Consider the following 24060-nt stretch of genomic DNA (forward strand, 5'->3'; position numbering starts at 1 on the left):
GTGGCAGGCTAAATAATGGTCCCCAAAGATTTGTCCGCATCCTAATCCCCATATGGAAGGAGGCCTTTGCAGAGGTGATTAAGTGAAGGATTTTGACATGGGGAGACTACCCTGGATTATCTGGGTGGATCCTAAATGCAATCACATCTATCTTCATAAAAGGGACACAAATGGAAATTTGACCACACCCAGAGAAGGTGATGCAGAGATGGAGTAGGGAGATTTAAAGATGCTGGCCTTAAAGACTAAAGTGATGTGACCACAAGCCTATGAATGCAGGCAGCCATCAGAAGCTGGAAGAGGTAAGGAATGATTCTCCCCTAGAGCCTCCAGAGGGAGTGTGACCCTCCTGATGCCTGAATTTTGGTCCATTGATATAGATGCTGGACTCTTGGCCTCTAGAACTGAGAGAGAGTCCATTTCTGGTGTTTAGAGCCACACAGCTTATGGTAATTTGTTACAAGAGCCACAGGGAACTAATACACCCAGTCATCTTAATGACAGGAGGACAACCACGGGCTACTCGGTCAACCATCTCTTGGCATGATGGTCTCTAGTATATGTCAAGTATATGTCACCATGGTCCTTCTAACCTGATGCTCCTTCATCTTCCCTTGCACTCTATTAAATGCCAGATGGCATAGAGTTCTTCTTTTAAATTTTTTGATTTGTGTGTCAGTGTCTTATTTTCTTATTTTTATGTGTATTTTAGAGAGAGAGAGACAGACAGAGCATGAGTGGGGGAGGGGCAAAGAGGGAGATACACAATCTGAAGCAGGCTCCAGGCTCTAAGCTTTCAGCACAGACCCCAATGTGGGGCTCGAACTGATGAACTGTGAGATCGTGACCTGAGCTGAAGTCAGATGCTTAACAGACTGAGCCGTCTAAGGTGCCCTGTATGTCAGTGTTTTCAGTGGATGGAATGGTGGCGTCTCTGTTTTGCAGATACTCCAGATAATTTTAATGTATGGATCATGTTGCAAGGCATCGATTTAGGTAAAGGATGGAAAGTCTGATGTCGTCTTTGATCCACAGCAGAGTATGCTATTTTAGTAACATACATAGATAGGAGTATCTCCCAGATCTGGGACCTCTTTCCCTGGAATGGTAGCAGAAAAAAAGCAAACGCTTGAGGTTTGATTTCTTTTTTTCCCTAGGCTCTGTACTGACCTTGTCACTTTCAAAGGCCTTGATGAAATTTATTCTGATGAGATTATCTTGATTTTTTTTTAACTATGCCTGACTAGGTCATTGGCTACATCATCCCTTTGCAGTAAGATTATAACATACTGTATGTTAGATACATCAGGTTTTCTTAAGATTAAAACCCCAGTTAACCAAGTGGACTTGCACACCTGCATCTAATTTAGTGTCTATTCTTTCTGGTGGGTCCTTAACACGGAGGCTTAATGTTACCCATTACATTTTAAATTCTCCCCGATTTCATTCTCAGGGCGTAAGTTTATCTTGAAGTGCTCACGGCTTTAGATACCACCCACATTTGAGAACCCCCAATTTTCTCTCCCTGACTCCAGACTCCTTTCTAACTACCTGCTAAACATCTCCGACTCAACCCAGTCCGCCTCCATGACAGCATTTATTCGTAGCCACCCACCCCATCTATTTGTAAATAATAAGATCCATCAGGACAAGGCCAATGTCACGTTCTGGGCCGGATGTAGCTGCAACACCGAGAACAGTGCCAGGCACATGGTGGGCAGGCAATAAATACTTGCTCCAAATGAATAAGCAGCTAAATCCAGGTGCATCTGCCCCCTTGGAGCTTGAGCTTTTGGGGTGAGGCAAGGTTGGTCCTTTCGAGACGCGCGAAGAATGGGATCGACGCTTCTTTGCCAGGAACTCAGTGATGAACCCATTTTTCGCCTCCCCGCACCTTTTATTAAAGGTTATAGATTCCCGTAGTAACTTTTAATCGTGCAGAATTACCTCCCGCCCCCCCCGGGTGCGGTCGGGCTGGTCGTGGCGAGGCGCGGCGCCGCCCGTGGGGTCCGCGCTGTCCCTGCGAGGGCGACCGGGCCAGCGCGAGACCGAAGGGCGGCGGCGCCTCGGGGTCGGGGCGGCCGGAGGTCGTCGGGGCGCGTGCGTCCCGGGGTGGGTGCCCGCGCGGCCGGGGGTCGCGGCCCTCGGCGACGGCGCGGGCGGTGCGGGCTCTCGCGGCCGCGGCCGGCACCGCCCGACGTCACTTCCGACCGGAGCCAAGATGGCGGCGGCGCGGCCGCGGACGCCGGGGCGGGCGGAGCGGCGGCAGCGGCGGCGGCGCGGGCGGCGGCTCTCGGCGCTCTGAGGCGCGGGGCGCGGCGGGCGCAGGTAAGGGGCGGCCGGGACGGGCGGCTTCCGGGACGGCGGCGGGCTCGACGCCGGGACGCCCGTCCCTGCCCGCGAAGAGCGAGGCGGCGGCGGGGGGCGACCCGCGGGGACCGGGCGCGCAGGGCCGGGCGGGCCGGCGGACGCGCCCCCACGGAGGACCGGGCGTCCCGGGCCGGCGGGGTCCCGGAACCAGGGGCGGGCCTGCCCGGGGCTCCCCCGCTTCCTCCCTCCCGCGCCCGAGCCCCCGGGCCGGCCTTGGGGCCCGCGGCGGCGAAGTTGTGCGGTTCGCTTTGTGGCCGTTGGATCGCCGCGCGCCCCGCGAGGGGGACGCGTGTGGGCGGCGGGGCCGGGCGGCGGCTGCGAGTCCACCCGGGACCCGCGGCCCCGGACAGCGAAGGCGCACGCGGGGTCCCTGGGCCGTGCCAGCTTTTTGCTTTTTCTCTTTTGTGCTCAAGGCGAATGTGCCTTTCACACTTGCATTCTTAATTTGTTTTGTGTCTTGCGTCTTTGTGTTTCCTAAATAGTTTTTGTGTGGTTTCACCCTGCAAATTGTCTCCCTTCAGTATTCCTATCTTAGACCCACCGGTGTTTTGTTTTTGTTTTTAACAGACGTGCACTTATGTATTATTAATTTTGTTACTAAAGATATCCACGAACCTATTTTTTGATGGTGGCGAGTGAGACCCGAAGTATAACTAACAGTTACGGGTATTCCCAAATGTCGGTGGTTCCTTCCGACCCACGAGTGAACCGCTGAACGGCGACTGGCCCCCTTTTGTCGGGCGGTGAGCTTGGGGAATCAACCCGCATTTACCCGGGAAGCCCAAATTCCTTCAACCTCGCAGCCGAAATCCCCCCGCCCCGAGAAGGGAGATTCATGCCGGCCCCTCATTTTCCATTCCGTGTTGTATTCAGGTTTTGGTTTTATTTCGTAAGTGGAATTCCTTTGGTGAGTTCCAGTAGATCTTTAGGCCCCTTAAATCAGACCCTAAAATGGTTGTACCCAGAACACGACTAATATATTTCATAAAGTTTTTGTTTACTACAGGTTTATTGTTAAAAACAACCCTAACGTTGAACAAGAAACCTAACCTTTCCGTGATTCTCTTACCTACCATACCAGACTTCATATGCAACTGATCAGATACGGCCAAGTATTGGGAAAATGTAAGGCTTTAGAATTTATTTCTAACATGTTACGAAATTTGTTGTACAGATAGATACTGAGGAGGAACTGAGACGCATCATCATGTTCTTTTTAAGTAGGGTTTTGTGTTTGAGATGGCATGCAGCTGCCCCATCATTCTCTAGAAGCTTCCTTACAAACGTGCAACCATATTCATCACGTGTAGAATCTCATTGTAGCCTTGAGAGGACCTTTAAAGATCATCTGATTAAACACTCATTTCAATCTATAGAAGCCGAGATTGAAATTCACACGGGGACTAAAATGGTTCACAGCCTCTGTTATTCCAGGGCTCTTCTTTTTTTCCCCCCGTATCTCTTTTGGTTTGATTTAAATAAGTTAATACATCGAAGTGTTTAGAAGAATACCAGACACATAATTACAACTCCGTGAAAGTTCGCTTTTGTGGATTCTGAAGGTGGTTTCTTTAATTGAAAGGTTGGCATATTCAGATTTGTTTTTTTCTCATTTTGTGGACGGTTCCTGAAACAGTACGGTTTAAATTTGTATTTGTGATAATCTATTCGCTTTGTAAGTAAAAAACTAACAAATGATTCTCAGTGTAGGATGATATGAAAATAGAGAAAGGCACAAAGAAGGAAAAGAAACCAGCTCTGATCTTCTTGTTCTTCAGATAACCACCGTTAACATTTTGGCGGACCTCCTCCTTGTCTGTCTTGTGCATGTGTGTATTTCTTGTGTGTATTTATTTGCTTTTATATTTTATACAGAATCGATACCAGATTGTGTATATTATCCATAACCTGTCTCTTTACTATATTGTGAGCGTCTATCCATGCCATTAAATATTCTTCAATGTGATTTTTAATGGCTGTGTAATATATGGATGGGCCATAATTTATTTATCAATTCTGTATTGATCAGTAAGGTTTCTAAAGCCTGAGATTCTCTTTTCATTAAGATTGTTTAGGTTTTCCCATTGTGAATTTTGAAGTTTTGTAATCTTTTAAGGTATGTGAAGATGTCAGTTCTGTTTTTTAGCCTCTAAATAGGTATTTTTCCTGCCAATGCAGTTATAGGAAGCAGCACTCAATTTCAGCTTCCTTTTATTCTCCTCTCCCTGAGTCGGGTCTGTGCAGTTCCATATATATGTATGCACGCATATTCTTTTGATGATTATTTTACGTTAGATGTTTATTTATTCATGGGACTGTTTCTTTAAGCTGCCGATCTCTTTTCAAGTTCCAGTTCTGATTTACAAACCTTTTAAGTCCTGTTAAATCATAGACTTTCCGGGATGGAAAGCACCTTAGGTTATTTACTATTTTTGTGTCTTCCAACTTGCTTTTCATGCTATTTTTAATACCCAGGCAGGGAAAAAAGCCTGTGGGCTGCATGGGAAAACTCCATAGTGGGGAGTGCAAGGGGAGTAGGTGGACGGTGGGGGAAAATTGTCAAACTTGTGAGGCGATGTGCAGATACAGGGAGTTTCCAGATGATGGGGACATTACCTGACAGTCATTACTGCTGATACCGCTGACGTGTGGCCAGTGCTCTGTGGTTTGCGTGGTGCCCGTCAGTTACGCTGTCACTCCTCATAGCATTTGGTTAGAGATCTGGCTCTCTCCTTTTGAAGTGAGAAGTTTATAATTAGAGCCGCTAAAATCATCTTCCTAGAGCGACTGAAAGCTACGGACTCCCATTACTGAAAAAGCATCACTTAGGTCCCGTTAAAGCAGGATTTCTTAACCTTGGCACGATTGACAAGTGGGGCTGGATAATTTTTTCTTTTGGGGGCGGTCCTGCACATTGGAGGATGTTTGGCAGCCTCCCTGGCTCCTACCTGTGAGATGCCGGTGACAGCTCCCTCCAGCCGACACGACTGATGAAGTCTCCAGACGTTGCCAGATGTCCCTTGGTGGGGACCCAGTTGTCAACCACAGCCTTAAAGAAAGGCCCATCTGATGGGATGGTTGAACCACTAAAGCAGTTTATGGAATCGCTTTAGGCAGAGAACCGGAAGAATAGACTACGGTTTACATGAAGCCCACCTTGAAGTTGGGGAATAGACTTACTCCCCCGTGGAGGTTCCTTCCTGTGTGTGTGCCTGTGATTTTATCGAATCGTACACTTTTCAGCAGTTCTGTGGCAAGAGATAAAGCAATTTGAGATAACCTGGAGAGTATGAAGGAGTTTTCATGACATGGTCTGTGGATTAAATTATTACGGATTTAAATCAATTTGTATAGAGTTGACGCGTGGTGAATAATGTAAGCTTGTTGCCTGTTCTCCCGAATGGCACAGAAACAGCCGTCTTCTAGAAAATGAGGGTGAAGCAACCCCTTGAAGATTGATGTAGGCGGCCAGACTAGTTTTTCTAAGATCTTTCCCTGCCCCCAACCAGTTCAGGTTATGCATTGAAAGTGATAAGTTTGTCTTGAGGAAATAAAGTTTACTTTTGAAGTGCTTACCCAACTTCAGCTTATTACTTTATAATTTAAAGATAGCTATTGATCTTCATGGCATACATGCATCATTAATGCAACTACCCCCGGGCAAAAAAAGTATAGGTTATCAAATCTACACTTGCAGTCTTTGGAGGAACAGAATAGATTGAGTTTTTATCGTGGCATAAATAATTAGCTAGAGCTTAGTGATAAGGAAAACGTAAAAAAAAAGGGATGTCCTGTTGGGCCACATTTGGTAATGGGGTGGTTTTCTCAATTACGGAATATCTGCATAATTTCGCTGGAGTGAATGTATGTGCCATTCAAGTATGCTTTCTTAAAGAGAATGCCTTTCATTCCTCACCCCACTTCCCTGAACTGTGAATTAGTTATTGTACGTGGTAAATCTGGTTCATTTGGAGTGAAATAGCTTATCGTATTTTCCTCAGTACTGTATAGTGTTTATTCTCAGAGTCTCGGTTCATGTCATACCTATGCTGTGTTTCATTTATTAGTCTTTTTGGAACATGCAGTAAAGGAGGTTTCACTGAATTACTTACATATTTGCCAGCCATTTTGGTGAAAAGAATATTTTGGAGCTCTTGCACTAAATTGTACGATAGGCTTTGCTTTGAAAGAGCTAAATTGCTTCTTGGCACAGCTTGCCTGAAATATGTAAAGCTCAGTGCAACTGTTAGTTTGATTATTGTGGGCAGCTTGTCTGGGAATTGGTAAAACCTACAGCTTTTCCGTGCGCGTGTAAGTAGTTCCACTAAGACTACGTGAAACTCTGGTGGGAAAACTCCATGGCATTTTCAAGTAATTTGAATGATGCTATTAAAATTTGAAAAGAAATTGGAGGTTCACCAAACCCTTACATACTTCGGTGTGAATCCTGTGCATTGCCCAGGAGGTTATTAAGACAGTATAAATCAAGTGTAACTTGTAGTATCAGTATAAATGTGACATTCTGAACGTTTCTCTGAGGCTTATTTTAGGGAATTCACTATAATCCAGAAAGGCCTAGTTTTAACGTACATCTGAAAATAGGAATTTTAAGAAGGGGGGCTCTTGGGATAAATTTAGATTTTTAATTATGAAGCTGTCTTACCATTTGTTAGAGGACATTGAGCAAGTCAGTTTTACCTGTTTTGGGAGAGGACCGTCGTATCCGTGCGGTCCCATAGTAATTTAATTGAGCCCTGCCTGGATGCACAGAATAAACCGTATCACAGGTTGAGCGCAGGGCCTGGGTTATTTCTGGCAGTGGTGGGGGGCAGGTCGGTTATCCTCTCCTCTTCCTATCTGTAAAGTGGGGACAGTGATTACTTCTTTCTTTCGTTGGGATGTTCTGAGGCGAATAGATGAAGAATATGAAAGCAATTTCAGTTACTTTAGGTTTTTTCAAAAATATTAATAGCGTTTTCCTTAGCTACTTCTCTCAGTGCAATAAGTCTTGAGGGATAACATGGCAAAATTATTGCTGAGAGAAACCCTTCCGAGTTACCTCTGAGTCCTTAAGCTTTTTGCCTCCCCCCTCACCCCCCGCCCCGAACGTGGTGGAGGGGGCAAGTTTCTTTCTAGTCCCTTCCATGGCTGTCATAAAGCCAAATCCTTAGTCTTCTCTTCTCTGTGGGTATTTTTTCCTTTGTCAGTTTCCTTAATCCCTAGGCACCCCCTTGTGGCTGAAGACTTCTAGATCTCCATCCCCAGCCATCCCCAGACTTGAAGGCAATCTGTGCTGGGACTCTTTTTCCCCTCATTTAATGGATGCAGCTTTCTGTGTGGATGTCTGGCCTCTCCTCAAAGTCTAAAATGGAGCTCACCACCTTCCACTTAAATACTATCCCTACTCTGGCTGCTCTATCTTTAAAAATATGTTCATTCTTCCGCTCAGTCACGTTGCATATTCTGGACTCCTCTTCACCATCTCTTTTTACTTCCTGTTTAGTTCGAAGACACGTTTTGTCTATTCTTCCTGTGTGTGGCGTTGGTCATATCAGACCTTCATCACATAACATCTTGGATTCTTAACCGACTTGCCCAGTCCCAGTCTTTCTGGCTGCCGTCTCCCCACCTCACTCTTTCCTGCCCATTTAATCTTTCTGAACTGTTAGACGTGGTTTTGTGTGTAGCATTCCTCAGTCAGAAACTCCCGGTGACTCCACGCTGCTCACCCCAGGTGGCGGAAGCTGCTTGCCTGACAGACAGTCGTGGAATCAGGCTCTTGGCCCTGGTCTCCCGGGTGCACGTGTTCACGGGCTCTGCCTTTAATTCCTCTTGCATCTTTCCTTAAAGACCTCCCGGGCTTTTGGAGTGGGTCCAGAGGGAGGATGGGTGGGATAATAACTCGTCACACGACATCTGGGGAGCCTGACCCACAGGGTCAAATTTACATTTAACCTGGGACTCACACCCCTCCGGAACTCTCCCATTTAATCTGTTAGTGCTTTCTGCACACGGTCTCGCGTGAGTCGCGCTCTTTGGTTTACCACTGCTCGTAGTACCAGGAGATAGGCTTTCATTCTTTCTATCATAAGCGGGGGAGTTACATATCTTTACCTTGAAACGAGAACTACAGATGATTTATTTGGAATCCTGCTTTCCCTGAAAAAGTAAAAACTTACGTATGTGCCAGGGCCACTTAAACTGCAGAGCAATTCACAAACATTGCCCTGCAGACAGTAGGTGTTGCTGTTCTTTCAAAACGCTCTTGAGAACAGAAGTACTTGCATATTTAGAGGAGAGACCCTAAAGCTCAGCCTTTATTTAAAGTGGAGTGAGTCACTCCCTCCCCAAATAATAAATACCTTAAGAAACTCTTGGGAGAAGACCTTGAATCTTGTAGTGACATAAAGCGTGTCCGGGATCTTAGCAAGATACGGTGGAAGTTGTCAGTCTGTCTGGGATAACTTGCAATTTTACTTTAGGTTCTTCGCTGATGAATTCAGGAAGCCTTGTCATTTCTGTGTAGCTTGTGGAAGATGAGTTTTCCTACATATTTTATTGTGTGGGAAAAACCAGAAAAGCTGTCAGCAGCCACTTGTAAGGTGATTCTGTTCGCTTGCTTAGAGAGTCCTTGCGTGAGAAAATGAATACTTGAGTGCCAGGACCAGAGCATCGTGTTGCAGAAGGTTGCTTCCGTTTTCCAGGAAATTGAGAAGTATTTTGTAGGGTTCCTGAAGATCCCTCAGTTTTAAGTGTTTAATCACAGAAGTAACATCTGTATTGGCAATGACAGTGGAAAAACATTGACTCAAAGGGGTCAACTGAGGAGTCCTTGTATTTTAGGGATTGTGAAATGAACTACCATGTGGCATCTTGCTTTAGAAATTTTGTGTTTGAGTTGGAAGCTTGACATTTAAGTGTTAGGGAAGAATTGACTTAATTTTCCTTTGAAAATAACTTAAAAGTTTTGCATGTCTAACATAGGGAAGTATCAGAAAAGTGTCACTTTATAGAAACTGCTTTGGATTGAATGCTGTTTGGCAGAATGTACAGCCAGCATTTGGTTAAGCTGAACTTCTAGGAGAGATGGGAGCCCAGCTGTGTTACAGAGCTGGGGGCTGGCATTTGTGTTCTTACCCACCCGTCTCCCCAGGTGGAGTTTTACATCTAGACTTCTTGTCAGGTAGCCTTGAAAATCAGGAAAGGAAAGTAACTTTTTAATTCAAGCATATTTTATTTTATTTTATTTTATTTATTTATTTATTAAAAAAAATTTTTTTTTAACGTTTATTTATTTTTGAGACAGAGAGAGACAGAGCATGAATGGGGGAGGGTCAGGGAGAGGGAGACACAGAATCTGAAACAGGCTCCAGGCTCTGAGCTGTCAGCACAGAGCACGATGTGAGGCTCGAACCCACGGACCGCGAGATCATGACCTGAGCCGAAGTCGGCCGCTCAACCGACTGAGCCACCCAGGCGCCCCAATTCAAGCATATTTTAAATTGATGGAGTTAGTTCATCTGGGAAAATGGACAGGGATTCTTTAGTTTTTAGTGCCTTGAGGAAGGATATCAGAGGAACATGTTAAAGTGGGCATAATATGTTTTAATTTCTGTAGAGAAACTGGGTATTTTAAATTGTGGCGTTAGAGGGTATTATTGTAGAAACGCTAAACAAAACCTGAAATTTGTGGTGTAATATGATGACATGGGTGTATAAATGTAATCAAAAGAAAGGAGAGCATTTGTTAGTAGCTGCCCATGACATAAACCATGTAAGCGATAATCAGCATTTGCTATACGTTTATGAGAGCTAAGCTAGCTCTTCATTAATGGGTGCTTGAGGCAATATTTTATGAAAAAGTTTTCTTGAATCTCTCTCTTTTTTTTTTTTTTTTCCTGTAGAGATATTCTAAGGGAGGAAAAAACCCCCAGGGTGCCATAATCTAAATTCAGCTTTATAGTACTTTCCTTGCACATCCACAGATCTCTTAACATTCTTCCGTGGTGTTAACTTACATATTTCAAACAAAAGCTCTAATCAACCTCATTTTCTCATTGATTTCTGCAGCTCTGAAGCCATTCAGAACGACAGACTTTCTGTTTTTTCCCTTCCTTCTTGTGGAAACCGTGTTGTCAGGATCAGATTCTCCCACCAGGAGTAGATTCGCTGCACTCTGCTTCCCTGTTTAGGTTTGTGTCAGGACACCTTGCTCCAAGAATTTGGAAGATCAGGCCCTGGGGTATTTTTGTCCATAGTCTTCTAGGCCTCGTTCGGGAAATCGCTTCATTGAAGTAGGAGAAAGTACAGATTTATTTGTGAGCGTTCTATTCAAATCTCGTTTACTTTTCAGGCAGAGAAATTCCTGTGTGATATAGTGTGTTGCATGATTGCCTTTTTGCCTTGGGTAGAAATCGTTCTAGATGGGGAGAGAGGCGGGAGGGTGGGGTGTCAAGAAGCAAGAGGTCACACTGGCCGAATCTTTGCCGTGTTCTGGGTCTCTTTCCCTTTACCCACACAACGGGTGCACGTGACCTCTTTATTCTTAAAATGATAAACATATCTGGTTTGATTTTTCACTTTGGCTGATTTAATATGGTAATAGAATCTGCTTTTTATGAGGGGAGTTGGGAGTATGTTTTTTAGTGTGAAACTAGATGTTCTAGATGATTATTCTTGTGAAATTGTGTTTGTTATTTGACAAATTCCTGGGCAGATTCAGTATTTATGAATTACGTGTTTTTGCTTAATCTGAATAAGTGCCAACTGTTTTCGTTATTGATACCTAGAGTTTATAGGTTGTAACTTGGTGATTCCATTCTTCTGGTAGGAATTAGGAGTGGTAGTTTTGAATGTCAAATATGCTAGCTGTGTTTGTAAATTAATGAAAACTGCTTTTGAGAAGTCGGCATAGTTTAGATATTTTTACTGTTTTTTCTAGAAGTTTCTGGATTTCAAGAATCCTCTGGTCAGAGTAAGCTAAAATCAGTGTTAAACACTGTAAATCTACTCCACTAAAAGCTGAATCATCTCTGTATTTGCTACAATGATACTTACCATGAAAGATCTACTTTATGCTGTGATTAGTTTAGAATATATATATATTTTTATCTTATATAGGCCATAAACTTTCTAAGACTTCTTTCACAAATTGGTATTTTTAAATTTTTTTTTTTAACTTTTATTCATTTTTGAGACAGAGAGAGACAGAGCATGAACGGGGGAGGGTCAGAGAGAGAGGGAGACACAGAATCCGAAATAGGCTCCGGGCTCTGAGCTGTCAGCACAGAGCCCGATGCGGGGCTCAAACTCACGGACCATGAGATCATGACCTGAGCCGAAGTCAGATGCTTAACCGACTGAGCCACCCAGGCGCCCCACAGATTGGTATTTTTAAAACTTTTCTTTGCATCTAGCCCACATTTTTAGGGCATTTATGATCTTTTGCATTTTGATATACCAGACTGGCTTTTTATTTTTCTTTTAGTATTTGTCTATAAGCTCTATGTTGCTTCCTGAGCCTTAAAAGTTAGTTTCTTCTGAGTCTTGATGTTACAATATGCATTTTTTTATAACTTAAAATAATTATAATATTAATGACTTTGTTGCAAATTTAATTAATTATTTTCCAGATAGCTCCAAAAGATCTAAAATGACCCGAGAGAATAGTTGTAAAATAACATCAGTGACTAAAAGGTGAATATGCAAATCAGATCAAATAATTATCTTCCTAATTCTCCCCCTTCCTTCTCAGATTTAGACTAATCGTAAAGAATCTGCTGTTGCTTTTACTTTGCCTCATGTAGTTTTGTAGATGGACGGGTCTACAAAGGGTAGATGTGACTGTTTAACCTGTTCTGTGTGTTGCATTCATGTTACTTTGTGTTTGTCTTCAGTTTAATCTGCCTTATCTCTGAGGATGGGTGATGGGTGATGGTGGTGTGCCCCGGTGGGGCTGCCGGGCTGGTCTGACCCAGGGACGGGGGTCCCTTTTCTGGTCTCTGGCCTCCATGTCAGAAGACAGCAGCTTACAGTTCTTGACGTTGTCTTGCCACTTCAAGGGACCATTGTTGGAATAAAGACCCTAATTATTTTATTGTTGCTGCGTTGATACTGATCATGTATAATCAAGTCATCTCTGTAATATTAAATTAAATACTTGTGAGGATGATTTGCCCTAGAATTTGGAAGCAATACCTTGAAAAGTTAAGTACGTGTATATTATTAAAGCCATGGATATGTAAAATCAAGATCAAGCTCTTATTTTTCTAAGAATGTATGCTATTAGTAAAGTACAGTTGATGATAAAGATTTCCATACTCTTAGTCTGTGTATCTGCCTCATGTACTTTATCTGATAAATGTCAGCAAGCTGGAATTCAAGGAGGTTTGGTCAGGTACAGAAATCCAAAAAAGAAACTAAGGCATAAGCCAGGGTAGGAGAAATCCTCGTGATTTTAAGATTTTCAATATTTACCATTGGAAAACCAGAGGCACTTAACTGTTTAGCTATTTTTTTTCCCCCCTAACTTGATAGAATTAGTAAGTTTCAGTGATAGGGATGGAAAGATTTTTCTCTGCCACTGCACTGATAGGATTGTTGGTTCAAGTTTGTACATATGATAAAACTTTGACCTTGAGATTCTGTGTTAGTTAAGTGGGTATGTGAAAATAATGCTGTTGAAGTCAGCACTGAATATGAAAATATGTAGGATTGCCAGGACGCTTCCACAGGGGTTTTGCATGCTGGAGGAATCTAAAGTTACTTCAGTAACAACTTTCAGAGTCTGCAGTTGCTTTTAAACATATTGTCATATTGCAGCTAGTTACATGATTATTACAGTTCAGAGGTTCTCAGCTAGGAGGTTATTTGGGGTGTGTAGGTGTTTGTGATTTTCAAAACAGTCAGAGGCACTGCCGGCATTGATTGTGCAGGCATGGCCATGGCCATGATAGAAGGGACAGACAAGGCCATGGCCACGATAGAAGGGACAGACAAGGCCATGGCCATGATAGAAGGGACAGACAAGGATTAGTTGCCCAGTCCAAAATGCAATGGTCTTCTATTGAGAGCCACTGCCAAATTCTCAGTTCTTGTGTTTAACATCCCTTGTTTTCAGTATAATTTAGTAAAAGATTTAATTTTTAAAGTATCATTTGAGAAGTCAGTGTCGGATTTGCAATGCTTTTCACGTAAAATATTTTAGATATATAATTGACGATGTCGTGAGTTAAGAGAGAAAAAAAATGAGACTCTGGTTTTTGGCAATTGGGATTAGAAGTGATGGAGAGGAGGGTCCAAGCATGCATGTATATAAGTGAACTCTTAAAAAAAAAAAAAAAAGATGTTACGATCCTTTTCTCTGGAAAGAAATGATGAGCGGCTTCCTATTAGGACAAGGAAGGAACAGATAGTGTGGAAAGTCAGAGAGAAGCTTATTAATCATTTAGCAACCTGAATTATGTTGTAACTTTTTATTAAGAGAAAGTGAGATTCATTGAGAAACAAATGAAAGACTGAAACGTTCTGAATACTTAAGTATTTGAGTTCTTTGGGATTAGAGGCCATAGTATCTCAGTTATTTGTGCCTGTGAACCAGCAACTACAAAAGGGGAGGGAAAGGAAAGGAAGAAAATGTTAAGTGAAGAGGAAAAAAGCAAGGAAAAGCAGATGGAAAGCAAGGCAAGGAGGAGGCAGCATCTCCTTCGATGACAGAAAATGGCAGCTCCTGCCTTCCTTGTCCTTAGGATAAAAATCTTGGTGTCATCCCTGACTTCCTCTTCTTTCATACCTGATATCTCCGGTGGCAGCAAATCTTGGGGGCTCTGTTTTAAAAATATATCCAGGATCTGATTACTTCTCACATCTCTTCTGTGCGGGCCAAGCCAGCATCATCTCTTGCCTAGATTGGGCCATTAGCCTCCTGAGAGATCTGCCTGCCTCCACCCTCTTCCCTTACAATCTCTTTTTAAACCTAAGTCACATGAGGTCGGCCACCTTGAGCCTCCCAACGGCTTTCTATCCCTGGATGGAAAAGCTCCAGCCATTCTGGTGAACAGTGCTTACCTTGCTAAACCCATACTTTATCTGCCTTCCCTGCCTTTCTGAATCCCCTCCTACACTTTCCCTGTCTCCATCCTTGCCCTCCCTGAAACACCTGGGCATGGGCATGCTGCCGAATGGGGTTTCTCACTTCATGTTCCCATAGCGTCCTGGCCCATAGCTCTTCTTCCGGCTTTTATGCAGATGTCCTTTTCTTACAGTGGCCTTTTCTGACCATACTTACTCTTGGTTTCACAGGCATAGAGACAGAGATGGTAATTCCTACCTCCTTCTCCCTACCACCTCTTCATTTTTCCCTAAAGCACTTTCATTATCTCATCTACTGCACATTTTACTGATTTTTTTTTTGTTGCGGGTCTGCGGGTCCCTTTCCCCAGAGGCAGGGATTTTCTGCTTACTGCTGAAAACAGTGGTTGACACAGAGATAGTAGGAGTTACGGTGAGATGGGAGTAAAAGTTGGTGAAGTGTGGTTAAGAAGCAAGAGCAGAAGGGCACCTGGGTGGCTCAGTCGGTTAAGCGTCCAACTCTTGATATCAGGTCGTGTCGTGATCTCATCGTTCATGAGATTGAGCCCCAAGTTGTGCTCTGTCCTTATAGAACGGAGCCTGCTTGGGATTCTCCCCCCTGCCCCCCAGAATAAACAGGTAAACAATTTTTTTAAGAAGAAGCAATATTAGAAACCAGTTATGAGACTCAGTTATGGCTGAGTTATCCAACCTCCTTGAACTTGTTTGTTGAGGGTGCTAGTACTTATCTTTGTAAAAATCAGCTGGACTGATTTACATGACCATAGCACAGTGCCTGCTGGTCTTTGGAGGAGCATCATAAGTGATAGTTACGATGATGATACCGAAGATTCTCATGGGAAGGACAAGACCACCTGAAGGAAATGGTAAAGCATCATAGCTCTTTCCAAAAGATCTTTCATTACAGTACTGGCATTTACTGCTTTTTTTTTTTTTTTTTTTTTGGTTCCTTAAAGAGAGCTCCCTATGGCCGATGTTACGAAATCCATCCATAAAAGCTTCGTAAGAGGGCAGGTGAAACCACTGATATTTTATTCACTTCTGGGTGCCAGGGTGTCCCTCATGGCCCTCCTAGTGGACTGTGTGACATTCAGTAGGCATTGGTGACAGAGGGGGTTGAGGGACGCACACCTCGGGCCACTAACCTCATCACCGTTTGACACCCAAATACACTTTGAACTTTATAATGATTCCAAGTCTCATAGAAAAGGATCGATTATGTTCAATGGGAGATGTATACTACAGAAAGACATGGTAAATATATATGAGAAAGATGCTCGATATTAAAATTTAAAGGAATGGACCTCATGGGCTAACCTCCAGTTACCTGAGATCATATTCTCTGAGTATTTCCTCATTAAGAGTTTATATTGGTTGGGCTAGGACTGAGCTCTCTAACAAGATGCAAGTTACAGAATACATTTCCCTGTGCCATTTGTGAATAAAAACTAGTTCAGATGACCAGGCCCTAACTTAAATACAGTACCTTTGATTGTTAAAGCTGATCAAGGTGAGTGTGGTGAAGTAGCTCAAGGGGAAATAAAAACCCGAAATCTTCATATTAATGAACTGGGACAAAATGTCAAAGCGCTGTTTTTTATGATAGCGGGCAGGCAGCATATTCTGAGATGAAAAATGTCCCACGTTCCTTGGTTTATTAACAATTAGAACATAAAGTTCTACAATGTGAGTGGAGTCTTGTGGATCTAGGAAGGAAGGATAATTTATTAAAGCAAGTTCATGAAAAAATGGACCTATGACTGATGGTATGTGTGCCTGTACCTGCCAGAAACATTTAGAACGTTTCTGTGGAAGTGCTACTTAAAGCAGCACGGCTCTCATTTATTGTGAGTGACTTCCAGTGCCTCCTAGGATGTACGTGGCAGAGAGGACTGTCTTCGTAGATCGTCATTTAGAAACAAGTATGTCACATGCATTTACAAGAAATGATTTTGTCGTATCGTTTTAGTGTACTGTGAATATACGAATAAATAAAGGAATATTGCAGTTCTTTCCAAACAGTTTTTATGAAAACATTTGTATTTTACTACACGGTTTTTGTTTTATTCCCCAAAGAGAACTCCCCATGGAAATGTTAGTAAATTCACCTCTGTACTTCAGGAACTTGAAAAACTAAATAATGTAAAGGGTCTAATTGTGTTTGCATTCAACACAGTATTGATATAAGTAAAAGAAAAACATTTACATTGCATAATAAATTACTCAGCAGTGCTTTGTGTTTCTATTAACAGAGCTAATCTGTTTCTTCTTAGGAATGATGCAATTTCACAGCAAAAATTTGATGTCATTCTAATGAGTCTGCTTTCAATTGTAGAGTACAATGAGGGCCTAGTAAAGATTAGTAAGAAATCTATTTTATTGTAGATAATAAATCTGCAAAGTAAGCTCTCAGCATAGATTGAAGTTGACCTGGCATGGAGTTGCTTTATGAATAGCCCTTTGAGCAAACTCTACAGTTCTGTATGTGGTTTGAAATCACTGTAAATGTGTAGGCAGGTACATATTACAATTGTCTGTTTTTCTTTTTAGGGCTCATGTAATCAAAGAAGTTTCTTTGTTGTGTGTAACTTTTCAGAACACAACAGGAATTGAAAATGAATCAGGTGAGTTTAAAAATAAGAATTTATACAAATACATTACCTAGATGCTAGACCAGTTCTTGATTTTTGAAAGACCAAAACACACACATTCATTTTCCCCTGATTTTCTTTTCTGTTTCTTCCGACCATTAACTAGCTCATTGCTTTCATAGTGTGCATTTGTTCGTGGAGTGGCCTGTGCTCTGTTTGGGCGTGGCTTGGCCTTTCTGAGGAAGCCTGCTCAGGGGACGGAGTCTTGGAGACCTTAGTTCAGACTTTCTGTTTTTACCTTTCCCCTGCCACGTTGTAGTGTTCATTTTTTGGTTTTGTTTTGAAGCTTATTAAGCTTTCATTTTTAATATTTTTTTTATTTTGTAAATTATCCATTGGTTGAAAAGGAAGATTGAAATTTATTTTTAGAAGCTGAAACTGATCAAGTGGGAGACTTTATAAGCACTCTGTCCTTGAAAACCCTGTTAATAGAATACAAACAAGAAGGCAGATATTGAAATGTAAGATGTGTTTCTTAGCGGAAGAGGGTGTGGAGCTACCTGGGGATCAAACAATTCTGCTGTGGAGATTTCTGGAGCCTCAGGGCTGTTCTGATAAGTAAAACCAGTTATATGGACTTAATGTATTCTAAACGAGGATTCTTATTTTCTGGTTTATTACCATTTTACTTGTAGTTAACAGAAATTCATGGGTGTTAGAGACACTCTCTTGAGATCTTCATAAACATTTAAAAAATATGAAAGACAAACTTGAAAATGTGAAGTCTAATTAGTAGTGTTGAGCTTAAAACTACCAGACTTGAAAACATTTTGTATCCCTCACAATCTGAGATTTTGGACACCTTTTCATCATTCACAGGTGCTTCTAACTGGAGTCCCACTTTTATTGGGGTGGGCTGCATTTTGTAAAGTTCAGTCCCGGGTTGCATTGAGAGATGTGACTTTTTTGGAATGGATTCTTTTGATTTTGTTTCATTACTTTTCTTTATCAAAAATATGTTTATTTTAATGCGGAGGACCATACATCATAAAAAATGAATCTGGCGAACACATGGGGCACATGGTTCCTATTATTTTACAACTTGCAGATTTACTGACATGCTTTTGAAGCCAAATTAGTTTTGAAATGGTCAGATGGGGGAGGGGAAAAGAGAACAGTGGATTGCCCTAGTCATTGTTCCTCAAAGTTATGTGCACATATATGTCCTAGATTTCATTTCTTTTTCTGTCTTAAGACTGATTCTGTATGTGAACTTGGTCACCCAAAGCAACTTGCTTTTCTCCTGCCTAGGAACTGTCGTTAGGAGTCTTGATTCTGGATTAGAACGATTGCGAGTGCTTCCACAGTGGAATCCAAATGTTGACATTGCTTTTGTTGTGTTGCTAATCAGCAGCCGGTTATTTTCAGGTGGCTACAGCTCTACCGGTAGGCTTAATAACGCATTAATTCTTACACCATATCAGGCTACTAATATTTTATTTCTAACGTGTTTCGACCTGTTGGACACCTCATACTTTTCACTCTGTGGCTCCCCTTACATCACGCGACCTTGTGTGTGGAGAAAGTCCACATGCCATTCACAAGAGTTGTAGCGATAGCCATTTCTTTTTTGGCTCTTTTACAGTTTCATTTTGTTTTTGACAAGTTTTAATATCAGATCTGCAGAAGACTGCCTTTGATGCCAAATGCCAAATATCAGGGGAAAAGTGTCCTCTTATGTTTCTAATGGTTAGCACATTTCTGATTTGGATGTAATTTACGTGGTCTGGTAGTAATGAAACTTTCATTTGGAGTATAAAAGTTGTCCACTTTTTAGGAGTAAAATTTTCAGCATCTTTAGTTATATTTTCATTATCTGAGGAATATCAGTTGCATGATATTTAGACCTGATGATTATGTCATGGCATAAAATCTCTGAGTGTTTTTCAGCAGTTGTCTCAGTAATTTTTAAAAGTTAAGGATTGTTTCAGGACATTTTATATTTTTCCCTCTTATATTTATTTTCCCCTTTTCAGCCAGTGAAAATGAGCAATCAGTGCTTGAGAAACTTGGAAGTAACTACACAAAAATTCAGATATTAAAGTTTTAACTTGAATCAGATTGATTTTTTTCTTTTTCTTTTTAGTTTATTTATTTAAGTAATCTCTGTACCAAGCGTGGGGCTCGAACTCGTGACCCTGAGATCAAGAGCTGCATGCTCCACCAACTGAGCCAGGCAGGCGCCCCTGAACCAGATTGACTTTTAATTAAAATCTTAATGGTGATGTTACGCTGAGATTATTCCCTGTAGGTACCAAGCAGCTTTGCTTAGATGAACTTTAGCAGTCAGAGCAATCTCTTATAGTGGGAATGGTCTCAAAGAGAGTAGTACTGTATCATTCATTCATGTGTTTGCTGGTTGAGTTTTAGGGACTGAAGGATCCTCTGAGTGAGCAGACCGTACTGTTTGTAAATGAGTCCTTTAGAAGAAACAACAGACTCCAGAGTCTCACGGTATATTAAACACTAACTATTGGATCAACATTCTGAACTGCTCAGTCTTACCAGTGTGTTCCAAGTCGTTCCTGGTGTGGTAGCTCACCAGGCTCTCTCTCTGACCCTAGCCCTGGGCTGCACAAAGCCTCCAGATCCACATGTTCTTTGTCCTTCTTTCTCTTCCAGTTTGTTCTCCATTCAACACTTAGCCCTTCTTTTATCTTCCCAACTCGGAACTCCACTCGTGTTGCCCGTGAGCCTTTGTTCCAACTCAGTCCAGGCTGGTTGGCAGACAAGAGGAGAGCCATTCTGCTTCCCGACTTCCTTCTCCCAGTTTCGTTTCTCTCCCATTTTAAATCACTGGTGTCCTTTACTTCATTAACATTCTACACCCATCCCAATATTTAACTTTTGAGATGTTCCACTATTTTCTTTCTTTTTTCCCCCATAGACTTATCTAGGAGCGTCCAAAACTTTAAAAATTACTTTCTCGTTGAACAAAGAGTTTAGAATGCTTTACTTTATAGAATATCAAAGGTGAGCAAAGTTCCATAATGTGAATATGCTTATAGTAGCTTAAAATAGGTATGCTAGAGTTTAATACCACTTCCTGTCTACTGAGTGCTTAACCAACAGGCCAGGCACTCCATTAAATATTGCATATGTACTTTCTCACTAATTGAGTCTTTGCATCCACTCTATGAAGTGTAGGTAGTATAACAAGTTTATGGACGAAGGCAGTTAAAGCCCAGAGAGGTGGCCGTGGTTTGCCCGTGGCCACTCAAACAGTAAGTGATAGAGCTCTGATTCACACCGTCACTCGTCAAATTCCAAAGCTAAGGTTCTAGGTCACCATTTTATACTGCCGTTATTAGTCAGGATAAGCTCTGTTATGCTGTGCTAACAAAAAGCAGCTCCAAAATCTCAGGGGCTTAATACAACATTTGTTTATTTCTTGTTCTTGCTACACATCCTGTGTGGATCTGCCTTTGGAGTTGCTCAAGAACCAGAGATGATGAAGGCTTTGTCTCAATGTACATCACTTCTACTCACATCTGATTAGCCAAAGTCAGTCATATGGCCACATCTGACTTAAAACTCTGGTATTAGGGGCTGGCTGGGGGGCAGTACAATCCCGCGGGGAAGAGAGGAGAACTGTGGCACCTTGGGTATAGCCTCGGTGATTTGTTTCCCCAGCTTTATTGAGATCTAATTGACACGGGGCATTGTGTAAGTTTTAGCCCTAATGAGGTAACGCAGCTGCCTTGATTTCTGATTTATTGAATCACACGTAGGTGGTTTTTTTTTGTTTTTTGAATCTTTGCGTAACTCAGGTTGTTACTAACGCTTGAAACTTTCTATCAACAAAGCAGCTTATGATTGCAGCATTTCTACATCCAGATGACCGATCTGCTATTGCCAGTAGCAAAACAGTTTTAGCAGCTTAGCCTTCCAGACTTTAAATAAAAGTTTTGTACAGTGAAATAACAAAAGAAGCTTTTAATCACTGGATGCTGCAGATCCAACCCTGAGCACTGGGATAAGCAGTCCCCGGTTCCATTCTCTTCTCTGTTCCGGGTGTTCACTTGCTCCCTCATTCATCCTGCCGTTGATGGACTGGACGGCACCCCTGGATGTTGTGGGTTCCACAGTGAACTAGATAGGCCAGGGCTCTGCTCTGCTGCTTACCTACTCAGAGAGAGTTGAAAAGCGGAAGACGAGACCATTTTAGATAGCAAGAAGTGCCGTGAGGACGGCGAAACAAGGCGGTGTGATGGAGAGTGATGAATGGAGGCAGCAGGGAGTTTCTTCGGATTACATGGTCAGAGAAGGCTGCTCTGAAGAGGTGACTAACAGTTAAAACAGACTCAAGTGGTAGCCAAGAACCAGGTATGTGAAGATCCAGGGAAAGAAAATTCTAGGTAGAGCGAGTCAGTAGTGAGTGCAAAGGCTCGAGGTGGGAATGAGCCCGCTGGTTCAAACACAGACAGAACAGGCCAGGGCCTGGAGCTTGGCGGGCATCAGGGGGGCTCTGAGACGAGATGGAGCTGGGGAGAGGCTGGGCTCAGATTTATAGAGCCTTAAGGGCCATAGGAAGAAGCTTATGTTCTACTCTAAGTGCAGTGGGAAGCGACTGGACAGTGACATGATCTGGTTTCTATTTTTTAGAGTAGCACCTTTATCTTTATTGGGCAAGAGTATAGTAATATGTTCGTTCACTATTGAGATTAACGCCGTAGTTGAAGATAGTTTCTTCAGTCGGACAGTTTAAAGGGCCTGCCAGCTTTTTGAAAGAGGGCACTTTTTTGGTGTGTTTTAGAACTCTTTGGCGACTGTTGTTTTCCAGAGACCGTGTAAAGGTTGTTTTGTGTGGTGTCTGCATCTCTTTATTGTTACTGTGGTCGTATTCTTCTGTTCATTCCTTAACCAAACACGATTTAATGCTGTTTCAGTAAACTGAAGCTTGTTTCATCCTCTCTCCCCCTCACTGTTTGCTCCCAGAATAGTAGCTAAGAGTCTTGTTTGCAAGTTTAAACAAAGAAGACTTGTTCATAGAATTTGAAATATTAGCGCTCTAATTCTTGGATGTCTTTTGCTGGTGACAACAATGAACTGTGGTGCTTATCATTAGTCTGTTGTAGAATAGCATGTATCTTAGTGTGATATACTATGACACATTCTCAATGTCAAGTCATGTTTAGTCTGAACTCTTCTGTCAGACGCTGCTGTTGCTCTCCAGTGTTGATGTTTACGTTGATGTTTAAGGGGCGCCTGGGTGGCTCACTCCGTTGAACATCCGACTTTGTCTCAGGTCCTGATCTCATGGTTTGTGGGTTCGAGCCCCCTGTCGGGCTCTGTGCTGACAGCTCAGAGCCTGGGGCCTGCTTCGGATTCTGTGTCTCCCTCTCTCTCTGCCGCTCCTCTGCTCATACTGTCTCTCTCTCTCAAAAATAAATAAACATTAAAATTTAAAATAAAGTTCATGTTTAAGAAACTAGGTGCTTTAATTAAATTGATGAAAACGGGTATGATCATTTATGGTCGTTTTCCGGATAGAGTATGTAAAAAGAGTTTGATACAAATTTATTTTATTAAAAATTTTTTTAAATTTATTTTTGAGAGAGAGAGAGAGAGAGAGAGAGAGACAGGGTGTGGGTGGGAGAGGGGCAGAGAGAGAGACAGGCAGACACAGAGTCTGAAGCAGGATCCAGGCTCTGAGCTGTCGGCACAGAGCCCGATGCAGGGCTCTGACCCATGAACTGCGAGATCATGACCTGAGCCGAAGTCGGACGCTTAGCCAACTGAGCCACCCAGGTGCCCCTAGTTACTGATACAAATTTAAATGAGATACCAGTAAAACTTGCTTATTTTTATATTTTTAAAAATGAAAACATTAGTACGTATTGTCTATGTCAGATCGTACTTGCAGCTTCCTGTAACAGCAGCCACTGCCAATGCCATGCTATATATATAACGCCATGTAGTGGAGTTACCTTCCTGATCCCAGTGGATGTGTATCTAAGAGGTGGGGGCTGGCTAGGGAGCAGAGCAGGCTGGTTCTAGGGCACCTGTGTGCTTGGAGCAGAGCAGATGAAGGAGGAGAGGTGTGGGCTCAGCTCTGTGGTCATTGTAAAGAACAGAGTAGACTTTGCCTAAGGAATGGGAGACCGTTGGAGGGTTTTGAGCAGAGGAATGCTTGAGTTGGGTTTGAAAAAAATTTTGATTAAAAAATTTTTTTTTACTACGTCGTCAGTATTTTTATCTTTGGTTTTCTGGGACCATTACAGTTTCATTTGGACATGATTTAAAGAGGACAGTGTATAATTCATTTACTTATTTTACTTTAAAAGCCCAACATTGAGGTATCATTTGTGTGCATTAAATACAGTCATTTGAGAGACGTCTGGGTGGCTCAGTTGGTTAAGCAACTGACTCTTAATGTCAGCTCAGGTCATGATCTCACGGTTCGTGAGTTCAGGCCCCACATTGGGCTCTGCACTGGCAGTGCAGAGCCTGCTTGAGATTCTCTTTCTCTCTCTCTGCTCTTCCCACACACTCTCAAAGTAAATCAATAAAGTTTAAAAAAATTTAATTTTTATTTTTTATAATGTTTATTTTTGAGAGAGAGAGGGAGAGAGAGCAAGAGCACAAGTGAACGGGTGTCAACAGGGGAGGGGCAGAGAGAGGGAGACGCAGAATCCGAAGCAGGCTCCAGGCTCTGAGCTGTCAGCACAGAGCCCGACGCGGGGCTCGAACTCACGAACTAGGAGATCATGACCTGAGCCAGACTTGGATGCTTAACTGACTGAGCCACCCAGGTGCCCCTAAAAATTTTTTTAAATGTACCTGGGGGCGCCTGGGTGGCTCAGTCGGTTAAGCGTCCGACTTCAACTCAGGTCACGATCTCGCGGTCCATGAGTTCGAGCCCCGCGTCGGGCTCTGGGCTGATGGCTCAGAGCCTGGAGCCTGCTTCGGATTCTGTGTCTCCCTCTCTCTCTGCCCCTCCCCCGTT

At 42.7% G+C, this 24060-nt stretch overlaps 1 protein-coding gene across 8 annotated transcripts in view; it reads left to right on the forward strand.

The window, feature by feature from the left end:
- Positions 1 to 285: 285 nt before the first annotated feature.
- PRDM2 (PR/SET domain 2) overlaps positions 286 to 24060 on the forward strand; it is a 125143-nt gene continuing 101368 nt past the window's right edge. For 2 of the 8 annotated variants that reach the window (XM_042996074.1, XM_042996075.1), the window contains exons 1-2: positions 2502 to 3495; positions 17011 to 17084. In XM_042996074.1, coding sequence (XP_042852008.1) covers positions 17076 to 17084 — 9 coding nt within the window. In that variant the 5' untranslated portion in view covers positions 2502 to 3495; positions 17011 to 17075. Of the gene's footprint in view, positions 303 to 2287; positions 2329 to 2479; positions 3496 to 17010; positions 17085 to 18362; positions 18498 to 24060 lie in introns of those variants that run through there. The other 6 variants (XM_042996079.1, XM_042996077.1, XM_042996076.1 and 3 more) reach the window with 6 other exon arrangements.

The sequence above is a fragment of the Panthera tigris genome, chromosome C1 (genome assembly GCF_018350195.1).
Source record: "Panthera tigris isolate Pti1 chromosome C1, P.tigris_Pti1_mat1.1, whole genome shotgun sequence".
NCBI classification, from domain to species: domain Eukaryota; kingdom Metazoa; phylum Chordata; class Mammalia; order Carnivora; family Felidae; genus Panthera; species Panthera tigris.